This window comes from Ictalurus punctatus, chromosome 19 (genome assembly GCF_001660625.3).
Source record: "Ictalurus punctatus breed USDA103 chromosome 19, Coco_2.0, whole genome shotgun sequence".
NCBI lineage: Eukaryota > Metazoa > Chordata > Actinopteri > Siluriformes > Ictaluridae > Ictalurus > Ictalurus punctatus.
In genome coordinates, this window is record NC_030434.2 from 8,682,290 (window position 1) to 8,695,984 (window position 13,695).

At 43.5% G+C, this 13,695-nt stretch overlaps 1 protein-coding gene across 8 annotated transcripts in view; it reads right to left on the bottom strand.

Annotated features, from left to right (window-relative positions):
- Positions 1 to 13,695, bottom strand: part of LOC108279672 (synapsin-3) — a 124,757-nt gene that overhangs the window by 57,574 nt on the left and 53,488 nt on the right. For all 8 annotated transcript variants that reach the window (XM_047162315.2, XM_047162314.2, XM_047162317.2 and 5 more), the window contains 2 exons: positions 2,659 to 2,815; positions 1 to 90 (listed from right to left, as the gene is read on the bottom strand). In XM_047162315.2, the coding sequence (XP_047018271.1) occupies positions 1 to 90; positions 2,659 to 2,815 (247 nt within the window). The remainder of the gene's footprint in view (positions 91 to 2,658; positions 2,816 to 13,695) is intronic.

A 13,695-nucleotide genomic window follows, 5' to 3' on the forward strand; every position in this document is an offset into this window, starting at 1 on the left:
CATCTGTGTGTGGTTGGGGAAGAAAGTCTGCTCGTTCAGTGGGAATTTCTCTGGACCCAAGTCATGGTAGAGTTTGATCATATGAGCAAACTGCATGCAAAAACACACGTTTGAAAATCTGAGTTATCAATACAACAAAACATCAATTATGGTGCATTTGTATACGAAGCCCTCACGAACCTTCAAATAATCTCCAGAATTGCTGGAACGTTCCACACAAACATTAACATACTGTAGGAAGAAATGTGTTCAGGGTTTTATGTGCGACGTAAGTTCGAAACTGAGATCGATATTTACGTAGGGAAGGTTACGCACGGTCAGAGGTGGTTTGAGCACCTGCTCAACATTCAGGTTATTCAAATGATCTGCGTACAACCTCTAAGTACGATCGTCGGAGATGGGGTTTTTCAATAGCATCTTGACGATCACCATTTAACACAACCGTTAAGTATGAAAAATCAGGGAGAGAAAAATTATATATATATATATATAAAATAGAAATGAAGACTGATACAATGATACAATGTCTTAATTTAACAATAAGGCTTTCACCCTCATTTTTATTATGCTTTATTCAGTGTTTTTAATCCGATTTGCTCTGCTGTAAAGAAATCCATTATTTTATAAATTCATTATTTTCCTCAAAATCCTACAAACAACACCCCATAATGACAACGTGAAAGAAGTTTGTTTGAAATCTTTGCAAATTTATTCAAAATAAAAAACAAAAAAGCACATGCACATTCACAGCCTTCGCTCAATGCTTTGTCGAAGCACCTTCGGCACCAATTACAGCCTCAAGTCTTTTTGAGAATGATGCTACAAGCTTGGCACGACTATTTCTGGGCAGTTTCTCCCATTCTCCTTTGCAGGACTTCTCGAGCTCCATCAGGTTGGATGGGGCGCGTCGGTGCACAGCCATTTTCAGATCTCTCCAGAGATGTTCAATCGGGTTCAAGTCTGGGCTCTGACTGGGCCACTCAAGGACATTCATAGGGTTGTCCTGTAGCCACTCCTTTGTTATCTTGGCTGTGTGCTTAGGGTCGTTGTCCTGTTGGAAGATTAAGCTTCGCCCCAGTCTGAGGTCCAGAGCGCTCTGGAGCAGGTTTTCATCAAGGATGTCTCTGTACATTGCTGCATTCATCTTTCCCTCGATCCTGACTAGTCTCCCGGTTCCTGCCGCTGAAAAACATCCCCACAGCATGATGCTGCCACCACCATGCTTCACTGTAGGGATGGTATTGGCCAGGTGATGAGTGCTGCCTGGTTTCCTCCAGACATGACGCTTGCCATTCAGGCCAAAGAGTTCAATCTTTGTTCAATCTTTGGTCTGAGAGTCCTTCAGGTGCCTTTTGCCAAACTCCATGCAGGCTGTCATGGGCCTTTTACTGAGGAGTGGCTTCCATCTGGCCACTCTACCATTCCGGCCTGATTGATGGAGTGCTGCAGAGATAGTTGTTCTTCTGGAAGGTTCTCCTCTCTCTACAGAGACACGCTGGAGCTCTGTCAGAGTGACCATTGGGTTTTGTCTCCTCCCTGACTAAGGCCCGTCTCCCCCGATCGCTCAGTTTGGCCGGGCGGCCAGCTCTAGGAAGAGTCCTGCTGGTTCCAAACTTCTCCATTTACGGATGATGGAAGCCACTGTGCTCATTGGGAGCTTCAATGCTGCAGAAATGTTTCTGTACCCTTCCCCAGATCTGTGCCTCGGTACAATCCTGTCTCGGAGGTCTACAGACAATTCCTTGGACTTCATGGCTTGGTTTGTGCTCTGACATGCATTGTTAACTGTGGGACCTTATATAGACAGGTGTGTGCCTTTCCAAATCATGTCCGATCAACTGAATTGACCACAGGTGGACTCCAATCTAGTTGTAGAAACATCTCAAGGATGATCAGTGGAAACAGGATGCACCTGAGCTCAATTTTGAGTGTCATGGCAAAGGCTGTGAATACTTATGTACATGTGCTTTTTTTGTTTTTTTATTTTTAATAAATTTACAAAGATTTCAAACAAACTTCTTTCACGTGGTCATTATGGGGTGTTGTTTGTAGAATTTTGAGGGAAATAATGAATTTAATCCATTTTGGAATAAGGCTGTAATATAACAAAATGTAGGGAAAGTAAAGCGCTGTGAATACTTTCCGGATGCACTGTATATCGTTGTCTAAAGATCAATATCTGCTTGCTCCCTGCTCCAAAAAAAACCCCCCAATAGTAACCATTACAGAAATTCTAATGGTTTCCACTACAAATATCATTACAAATCATCAGCTATCCATTGAAACCATGCCCATTATCGGTCCTTAATATTATCCACTAGACATAAAATGCCACCAATAGAAGGCAACAAATTACCAGTAGAGAACCTCAGAGACCATTACAGTTTCCATTAAAACCAATACAGTTCCCATTAAAACCATTACAAATTCTATGAGGGTTTCTATAGTAGTTTTTTTTCCAGCAGGGCTGCTATTTTCAGCTCATTACTCTTCTTGGATATGTGTTGTTATTAATGTTTGTTAGACTGTTAGCCCAGCTGCCATAACACAGGTATAGGACTGATAGCACTGAATTGAACAGGCTTCTTAAAACGATCAATTTAAGATTTTACCATTGAACTGCTTGATAACACTTAGAGCACAAAAGGAGTCACTTACAACCCAGGGCTTGCTACAGAAGTTGTAGATGGCATGCAGGGAGTTGATGCTTGGCACACTGCCATACTGCAGACCAATCACAAGGCTTCTGAAGTCTTCTCCCGGGGTCATGCTGTAGGCATGCTGGCGAATCAGGATGAAATCTGGCTTGAAGGACCTATAAAATAAACAAGGACACAGTGTCATCAAGCACCATTATTACGCACGAACCCCTGGTGTGTGTGTTTTTTTTGTTTTTTTTACCCTACCAGTATGCAAATTTGGGCTGAAGTCTGAGGGTGGTGGTGTCACAAGAAAACATCAGAAGTGCATAGAAGTACAACTTGTTCCAAGTTACAAGTCTAATATTCCTCGTCACAAATTTGTATTCTGTATCTGTCAGATGGCAAAACTCTTAGATGTGCACTGAGCCCTGAACGCGAAGGTGTAAGTAACATCTCTGTAGGACAAACAAGACGGAACCTATTGAAGAAAAACTATTTCAGACATTGACCTTGCTGTGACCTTGAACCTGTTTGGATCGATTCCAACATCTAATCAGTTTATCTGCTAATTGGTAGCTATAATGTTATTCCATATAAATCCTCCAAACATTCAACCACTCATTCCTGAGATACTGAGACACCACACTACTGAGAATCTCGGACAGACACACAGACGGACATCCTGAAAACACAATGCCTTCATCACATAGTGCCACAGGTCATTTTTACCCTCATGTGGACATCATGGGACGATAACAAAGTATATAGCTGGTGACATCTACTTAATGATAATTTCCTTTCATTTTGACATCCTGCCATTGTTTTCCACTGGCTCCAAAGCTGGCCAAAAGTTCATTTTGATAAACACAGCACAAAATGAAATGAATTGCTTCTCGGTGCTCCTGCATACCTTCCCATCCTAAGAGTTCTAAAATCAAGGCGAAACACCAGTGCTCCCAATCTAGTAAATAAGCACCCATGCCCACCATGTTAACTCACACACACTGTAATGACTGACATTTTATTCAGTGTTATCTTATTCTTGTAGAGTTTGTGCTGTAAAATATATATATATTTTTTTTACAGTGTTTGGAAATTTGAAAGCACCTCTTTGAATTTGACCTGACTATACAGCACTTGATTCAACATCTGTTGCTTTTAAACATGCTGTAAATCTGATGGCCAGCTCGTGGTTCCAGGGTTAACGTGGAGTTTTGCATGCTCTTCCTGTGTTTGCATGGGTTTCCTGCAGGTTCCCGTCTGAATCTGTTCTCAAGAACATACTGGCAGGTGAACTGGCCACTCTAAATCACCCCTTGGTGTGAAGGTGCAAATAGGTGTTTTTATGACGCCCTGGAATGGAAAGGTGCTCCATCCCAGGGTGTATTCCCGCCTCGTCCCAATTGTTTCCAGGATCCGTGATGAAGTTTGCTCTAGAGTGACTGCATGTTCGGAACTGATCAGCACAGATGATAACCGTCATGGCACTATCACACATCATTTTGGCTGATGGCTGATTATGGGGTGGGGGAGGTGGTTGGGGCAGATTAAAGTGGCTACAGTGGTTCACATGCTTGCTTTGAACCTCTGGCGTTGGGGATTGATTCCCGCCCTTGCCCTGTGTACGTGTAGCTTGCGTGTTCCCAGTGCTTCTGGAGTTTCCGCTGGGTACCCCTAGTCCCAAGACGTGTGCTGTAGTCTGACTGGCATCCCTGAATTGTCTGTAGTGTGTGAATGGGTGTGAGTGTGTGTGCGATTGTGCCCTGCAATGGGTTGGAACCCCGTCCACGATGTCCCCAGCCTTGTCCCCCAAATCCCCTGGGATAGGCTCCAGGCTCCCCGCAACCCTGTATATGATAAGCGGTACAGAAAATGGATGGATGGGTTTACAGGAACTCTACTATTCAATCATAATTGAGGAAGGAGTAACTGCAAAGAATAGAAAGCTGATTTTCTGTGTTTTAGATCCAATTTCTATGACATATCGATCTAATCATCACAAACTAATATGCCTCATTACAACACGTTGTTGGATGACACAAACTGGATGTATTGCATACAGGGTTTGATTAAGATCAACCCAATCCTACAGTGCAAAGAGAATGCTGTGGGCCAACATGAAAGTTGTTTCACCCAAACACACCTGGACTGAATATCTAATGTCCAGAAAAAAGAACTTTTTAGACTGCTGTGTTGAGAATCAACATTAGTTGTTTAACCCTTAAACTCCCAGGAGATGATTCACATTTACATGCAGATGCGCTTATCCAAAGCGACTTACATTTATTTCATTTATACAGCTGAGAAGTTGAGGGTTAAGGGCCTTGCTCAAGGGCCCAGTAGTGGCAGCGCTGGGAATTGAACTCACGACCTTCTGATCAGTAGTCCAACATCTTACCCACTAATCTTCCACCTTTTCTATTAGTTACCTTGATCAGATTACTAAGTGAATAATAAACTGAAAGTAAAGTCACAAAAACCTCGTCAGTAAGACTCAAATCATTACTAACGTAGTAACCACCTTTAAAACATTGTCCATTCCCCCCCATTGTAGACCTTTCTCTTATTCCTGAGAGAGAACTGTTTAACAATAACGCTTTGTTTCCTAAATATTTAAACATCTTTATGTATAGAATATTTACTTTTGTACACCGAAAGAGAAATCCCAAAGCGTCACTGCTTCTGTCCAAAACGTACTCCAGGATGTGACATACAGGGACAAACTAAAAGGAGAGCATTGTGACTGTATGTTCTACTGGCATTCGACAGGAATTTGTACTCTCAATCCACAAAGCTGGCACAGTAAAAGATTGAAAAAAAGAAAAGAAAGAAAAGATTATCACAAACAGTGGAGTAAAAATAAAGTTAAAGGGGAGAACATGTGAAGCTTGGATGTTGTAATGGGCTGAGCCAGTGGTAAACACACAGCCTATTTTGGGAAGGCTTCAGTGGGGATGAACTCAGTGCTACATATCCAGCTCACCAACTGGGTGAAAGAGTCCCAGAAGTATGCAGAGCTTTATTACCAAGTGCAAATTGCCAGGATCTGCATTATCCCCAACACACACATACATAACACGCACACATTTGCCTGTCTCAATATCCTTGTCATGACCTTCCATTGACAGCACTATTAAATGCAGCTCATTAATGCTATGTTGCACCTAAAATCTAACCCTAACCTTAACCTCGGTAACCAAAATGAAACATTTTAGCTCTATTAGGTTTTCAAATAAAAGCTGCACTTTTTGTTATTGGTCATGGGGACCAACCAAATATCCCCTCGAGGGCAAAACTGCCAGATATTCCTATCCTTGTGCAGACATTTATATCTTGGCCCCCACCAAGATGCCCAAACACACACCCACACATCTGCAGACCTCTGTACTGAAACAATATTACATTGTCTTCTTTGAATTCTTCACACTTTTTCAATGCCAAACTTAAATTGCAGCCATTTTTACCTCAACCCTTGACACATGTGGCAGGAAAAGAAAAAAGAAAAAAAAAAAAAAAAAAAAAAAAGCTGCAGGTGGGGAAGAAATCAAATGCAAAACACAGACATTCCAGGATATTCAGGCACCGAGCTAGTTTTGGTATGTGGTACACACATGGAGTCATAAAGCATTACAAGTATACATGCTTGAGTCAGTTCAACTTGCTGGAGTTAATTTTGTTGATAAAAAGCCAGCAAATATAAAAGGAGATGTTATGGTTTCCATGGTTGAATTCGACAGGGATATACTTCACTAAATAATCTACATTCTAAAGCCACATTAGGTCCTGCCCTATTTAGGTAGTATACACAGTGTATAGGAAGCCATTTGGAATTTGGCCATACTTGAAAATGCTGTATTTAGTCCATGATAGGGGTTCTCAACGTTTTACATTTATATTTATTCATTTGTCAGACGCTTTGATCCAAAGAGACTTACAAATGAGGAAATACGAGCAAAAATTTTTGCAACCCTTTTTTCTATAATAATGAAGTCATAGAGCTTTTCAAATCCTGAACTTTCCACCAGCAGAACACATTAGGTCCAAGTTGATTTGTATTATTTGTAGCTTGTATTATTTGTTGATTTGGATTAAAGCCCTTCAAATCAAGGGAAAGATTTCCGGCTAAGGACTCTAAGAACAAATATAAGAAATTTGGGTTGTAATTTCTAATAAAAAACAAAACAAAACAAAAAAAAAAACACAACAACAACAACAAATGAAATATACATATATTTTTTAAATCGCAGAGCCATTGGCTATAATTCAGACCAATGGTCTAAGAAATTTAAATAAATATAAGAAATTGAGTCACCTGCTAACAAACACAGAGACAGCGGAAAGGTTAACAGGTTTGTTTTCTGTAATATAATGCAAAGTGTGGTGCAAAAGGACCATTACAAACCAGAAGTGTTAAAAGTCTGCAAAAATAAGCAGGTCTGGTTCTGTAATCAGCATGTACCAAGTGGGATAAAGACAGGGGCTGCTGCCATGCAAAACCAACAAGAATGTTAATATGAAATGCCTAGAAATTCAGACCTAACACAAACCTCACAGCAACACTCATTTAGCTTTCAGTGTGAACAATGAAGACTCTTTGGTGAGTCTTTCAGTGGCATCTACAGTCACGATAACGGATAAAACGTTAGCCGGCGATGCTCTGTGTTTCTCATTAAGGTGATCATTACAAAGATTTACTGTCTTCAAATTGTCACAAGGCACGACTGGACAGAAGATGCACTCAGTTGAGCTTCCCTTTCACTCTTGCTGATTAAGCTTAACTGCTGTAATGATAAAAACAGTGCCAGAGACTGTGAATTGGTTGTGGTTGATTCTGTGAGCACTGGAAAGATGGAGGGCAGAAATGAAACTGGATTTAAATGGGGTTAACTGAGTGGTTTAGCTGTGGCATTCCCAGCACACTGGCACATGACCCTGCAAGCTGAGCTATGAGCTGACTGACTGGTGTGGAAAACAGAGCTGAAGGCATTCCAAGGACTAAATACGCTCTTATTTCATTCTCCTTTTCCATAGCAGCCCTCAATAAATCAAGTGAAACCTGGAAAACACAACTCCTTCAACTCATATAAAAAACACAAAATCGTTGGTTTTACCAGCATAACACTACAGATATAGAAAATTGTAATTGTCATATCTCATTCATTACTTTAAGAAAAAGAGAGAGAGAGAGAGCGTGCTTTGTTTGGCTAGTTTAGGTTTAGTGTCAAAATCCAATAGCTTAATGTCCGCAACCCCAGTTCTCTGGAACGTAGAGTGGTGAGATCCACCTATGGGAAGGGCATATGTACCTGACCTCTGTAAAAGCATCCAATTGCACCAAGTCTGGCTGTGACAGACAGGAATACGTGTCCAATGCCAGGTAAGGGCACACCCCTTACCTGAAGGCAAAATGACCTGCACACGCTCCTCAGTGAGCAAATGTTCCTCAGTGAGCAAATTTGCTTCTCGTGCATCAAGCGGGACAAGCTTGGTGGATCTCTCCACTCTGTAACACCGTGGTTACGGCAACCTATTGTTCTCTTTCATCAGCTCATGTTCGAGATCCAAATATGGGAGAAATGGACAACTCTCCGGTTGCACACTTACGGTGAGGCCCTGTAAGCCAGGGGATAGTCACCTAGATAGTTGGTGCTTGATGCATCCCATAATGACGTGCCTGGTAACACCATGCATGAAGGTTATAGTGAGATGCAGGTAGAACATGAAGGACATGCTGGTGACATGAATAAGCGAAGCCTGACAGCCCAAGTTTCAACATCTAGAAGAGGGCTTAAAGGAGGAAGGCTACAAGGAGCCCACTCTTATGACAGAGTGAGCTACCGGGGTCCTAGTGACATTGAGCTGGTCACTCCTCCTGAAAAGGCTAGTCCTATCCAGCTAGGCCAGAGCACAAGGGAGGAGGATGAAAAGCAGAAAGCTCAATCACTTCACAGGTGAATGCTGGGAAGCATTTAAGCATAAAGGCTGGGTTGAGTCTAAAAAAAACCTTATCTCTACTGAGAGAATTTAGTGCACGAGGAATGAACAGAAAGCGCATGGAAATCAATGGCACGTTTGGCTGAAGCCAGGGCCGGGAGTAAAGCTGTCTTCAAGGACAGACCCACCATCATATCGTCAAACCAAACATAGACTGCAGCAATAGCCACTTGGTAGACCTTAATAGTGGGAAAGGATTTACCACCGTCCATAAGGTCTTGCAAAAAACATAAAATATCCAAAACCAAACAGTGATACGATATCAGGCAGCACCCATCGCACCACTCCTTGAAAACACGCCCCTTGAAGTCATATAGGGAATGTGTGGAGGAGGCCCTAGCACTCTGAATGGTGGTAAGCACATGTGGAGGGAGTCCCATTGCGTTTAGGTTTGCCCTCTCATGGGCCAAGCCCAGAGGGTCATACAGACTGGACAGGAGTGATAGATTTCTCTGTTCGCCTGAGACAACAGTTCTGTGCATAATAGGAGGGGCCACGGCTGGGCATACAGGAGAGGAATTGTCTCTGCCAGCCACAGCACCTTGGGTCACCTGGGTGCCACCAGAATGAGGGTCAATCTCTGAACTCTCACCCTGGTTATGGTGGGAGCTATTAAGCAAAGGGGAGGGAATGCGTAGAGCAGCATGCTGGGCCACAGATGGGCCAGTGCATCCACACTGAGGGGTTCGTCCCTGTCCCTTAGTGAGAAGAACATAGGACAATGAGTATTTTTGCACAAGGCAAAGAGATCTATGGCATCCCGGCTGAATCACTCTGACAAGTCCACTACTTGAGGCTGTAGGCACCAGTCTCCAGAGAGTAGGTTCTCCCTTGACAGGAGGTCTGCAACCCTGTTCAAGATGCCTGGGACATGGGTCACATGTAACGACAGAAAGTGTTGGCTGTTCCAATGTCAAAGCCTGTGAGCTAGAGCATGAAGCTTGGAGGAGTGCACCCCTCCTTGGCAACTGATGTGTGCTACACTCGTGGTATTGTTGCAGCGTACTAGCACATGGTGCCCCTGGAGGCAGGGCAGGAAAGGTTTCAGAGCCTTCCATCCTGTAATGAGCTACTGTAATTGATTATGTGGGCTTGTGGAGTTCCTTTGCCAACATGCCATTCACTGTTCTGAACTCCTGGGTGGCTCCCCACCCTGTTGAGGACTCATCCGTCATCACCACTTTTTGCAACATGGCCACCCCGACGGGAGTGCCATGAGCTGTTCCTCTGTGAGTTTCACTGTGACGGAGCGGCCGAGGTCGTGTAAAGGTGGAATGATAAAACCCATTTTATGAATGCCCTCACTCTCAGAATGCCCAAAGGCAAACCTGAATGTCTGATGCCATAAGGCCCTGTAGTCTGAGGCATGTGAGATATTGTACCCTCACCCTCTCCTTGAACTGTGAGAGGCAATTCATTAGGGAGAGAATGTGCTCTCGTGATAGACGCTCATGCACGGCTATTCAATTCAGGTCCAAACCTGCGATGCACAGCTTCTTGTTATGGGGGAGACCCGATAGATTAAGCCAGAACGCATGCTCACCAACCACTGAGAGGGCCATGGAACGCCCACTCACCTGGACAGCTTGGTGTGCATTGTAGAGGATGAGGTCATTAAATGGTCAGGATCTCCTTCCAGAGTGAGGGTGAGGGATACCCTTTCTCCATTTGCTGCCCCGTGTCAACCAGTTGCTCAGCCTGGTAAGCTGATAGAAGTGAGGAGACCTTGAGGGCACTGACAGCCAAGGCTGAGGCCTTATAAAGGGCCTGGTAAATGAATGCAGAAAAATGGTCCATTTTGCTGGGGAGAGTGGGCTTAGGGGGAGCGAGCAGGCCACATTGGGAACGGTTACGGTGCCTGGCGATGGAGGGCTCAACAGCAGGGGGCTGCCATATCCTTAACCTCAAGGCCTGCCAGACTGTGTTTCAGGTTGACCGGGTCTCCTCAGCAGTGTTTCATATGCTTGGCACATGCCGGGAGGACCGGGAGGAGCTGTTTTCTTGGGCCAGAAGGGAGTCCCAGGAGTTTCTCATTGTAAACATCTCTCTCTTGGTCAGGGTATTTGAATCAAGCGATATTGAAACAAGCGGCTGCTCGCTCGTAAAACTTGAACAGTACGGACTAATATACAGTGCATCCGGAAAGTATTCACAGCGCTTCACTTTTTCCACATTTTGTTATGTTACAGCCTTATTCCAAAATGGATTAAATTCATTATTTTCCTCAAAATTCTACAAACAATACCCCATAATGACAACATGAAAGAAGTTTGTTTGAAATCTTTGCAAATTTATTAAAAATGAAAAACAAAAAAAGCACATGTACATAAGTATTCACAGCCTTTGCCATGACACTCAAAATTGAGCTCAGGTACATCCTGTTTCCACTGATCATCCTTGAGATGTTTCTACAACTAGATTGGAGTCCACCTGTGGTCAATTCAGTTGATTGGACAGGATTTGGAAAGGCACACACCTGTCTATATAAGGTCGCACAGTTAACAATGCACGTCAGAGCACAAACCAAGCCATGAAGTCCAAGGAATTGTCTGTAGACCTCCGAGACAGGATTGTATCGAGGCACAGATCTGGGGAAGGGTACAGAAACATTTCTGCAGCATTGAAGCTCCCAATGAGCACAGTAGCCTCCATTATCCGTAAGGAGGACCTTCCAGAAGAACAACCATCTCTGCAGAACTCCACCAATCAGGCCTGTATGATAGAGTGGCCATATGGAAGCCACAGCCCACCTGGAGTTTGCAAAAAGGCACCTGAAGGACTCTCAGACCATGAGAAACAAAATTCTCTGGACTGATGAAACAAAGATTGAACTCTTTGGCCTGAATGGCAAGCGTCGTGTCTGGAGGAAACCAGGCACCACTCATCACCTGGCCAATACCATCCCTACAGTGAAGCATGGTGGTGGCAGCATCATGCTGTGGGGATGTTTTTCAGCGGCAGGAACCGGGAGACTAGTCAGGATCGAGGGAAAGATGAATTAAGCAATGTACAGAGACATCCTTGATGAAAACCTGCTCCAGAGCTCTCTGGACCTCAGACTGGGGCGAAGCTTCATCTTCCAACAGGACAACGACCCTAAGCACACAGCCAAGATAACAAAGGAGTGGCTACAGGACAACTCTGTGAATGTCCTTGAGTGGCCCAGCCAGAGCCCAGACTTGAACCCGATTGAACATCTCTGGAGAGATCTGAAAATGGCTGTGCACCGACGCTCCCCATCCAACCTGATGGAGCTTGAGAGGTCCTGCAAAGAAGAATGGGAGAAACTGCCCAAAAATAGTCGTGCCAAGCTTGTAGCATCATTCTCAAAAAGACTTGAGGCTGTAATTGGTGCCAAAGGTGCTTCGACAAAGTTTTGAGCGAAGGCTGTGAATGTGCATGTGCTTTTTTTGTTTTTTATTTTTAATACATTTGCAAAGATTTCAAACAAACTTCTTTCACGTTGTCATTATGGGGTATTGTTTGTAGGATTTTGAGGGAAATAATGAATTTAATCCATTTTGGAATAAGGCTGTAACATAACAAAATGTGGAAAAAGTGAAGCGCTGTGAATACTTTCCGGATGCACTGTAAGGATGCGGAAACATTAGCCTGGGGTGTTAAAGAAGACAGGATGCCCTCGTCATCCTTTGAACCCTCTAGAAGGCCTGCATCATCCTCGAATGAGAGTTCACCTGGTAAGATGCCCTCGAGGAGAGAAGGGATGCTTTGATCGGCCCAGCTCAGAGAGGCCACTCCCCGGGAGATCCCAGGGAGCACACCGTCATAGCCGTTTCTCCTATCAGAGTCGGACTGTCCAAAATCTAAGATCTGAGTCGCAGCCAATTGGACCCTTTGGCACTGAAGCTTTTTGGAAAGCACTAGGAGGTGGCTACAGTTGTTAGGGAAATCAATGGCTACTTCCACGCATTTAAGGCCCATACAGACCACGCAGAAGGGATGAGAATCCATGGTGGAAACCGTATGTATGCACCATGGCAGTGAAGCACAGGGCTCGGTCAGGTCCATAAAGCAGGCTGTCATAGGACAGGGGGAAAAAAGATTTAAGAGTAGGTGTGCAGTCTAATGAGCTGTGCAAGTGTGGGTGGCTTCCGGTGATTGACACAGGTAACCTGGCTAGTAAAACAAACAAGTCTGGCGGAGGCTGATCCCAGGGATATGTCCTTATGCAGACAAAAAGTCTGACAAAAAGTCAGCGAACCAGCGAGCTGAGGGCACAAGAAGCAAATGTCATCTGTCAACACAGCCAGACTTGGTGCAATTGGATGCCTCTACAGAGGTCAGGTATGGATGCCCTTCCCATAGGTGGATCTCGAACACGAACACAGACCTCTAGCTTTTGTCACTAAACATGCCAAAGAAAAGCCTACTTTAACAGTCCATTTAACTAATATTGCAATTGACCCAGCAGACGTTTCCTGTAGCCGGTCTTTTAATCGATTTTCATTACTTGAATTAGTTCAGGTAAAAAAATATACAACAGTTTTTCTTACTTTGAATGTGAAAACATGTAAACATACCATTAGAGAAGATTAGTGTCTTTTTTTGCTATATAGGCCTGTTTCAATTCATGAATGCACATACCACAGTTCCATTATCGCATGTTGTTGCCATATCTCATGCAACATATCTCATGTAAACTTATCTCAGACGTTGTTTAAATTTTGAGAGCCCTACGATAATGTCCTTCACCATGCCATGTAATTGCAAAAAAGGAAGTGCCAACTGCACTTCCTGATAATGTTAAATGCCATTTTTTTTGTTATATCAAAGTTAAAGCCACCCTTTTCCACTTACATAGGATAATAGCAGTTTTGTATTATTGCCTATCAAAAAATTGGAGATAAAGCAATTGTTTCCATATGGCAACACCATGCAGTAAAGGGCTAAGCTCACTATTGTCTGCTGTTGTTGCTGTACTGCAATTTCAGTCCAAAATGCTGCATGAATGTTTGAAGTTCACTATAAAACAGAACCAGTAGCCCCTCAGGCCTGTAACTGTACGGTTAAAGTATCTTTTTATGAGCTTTATGTGTTC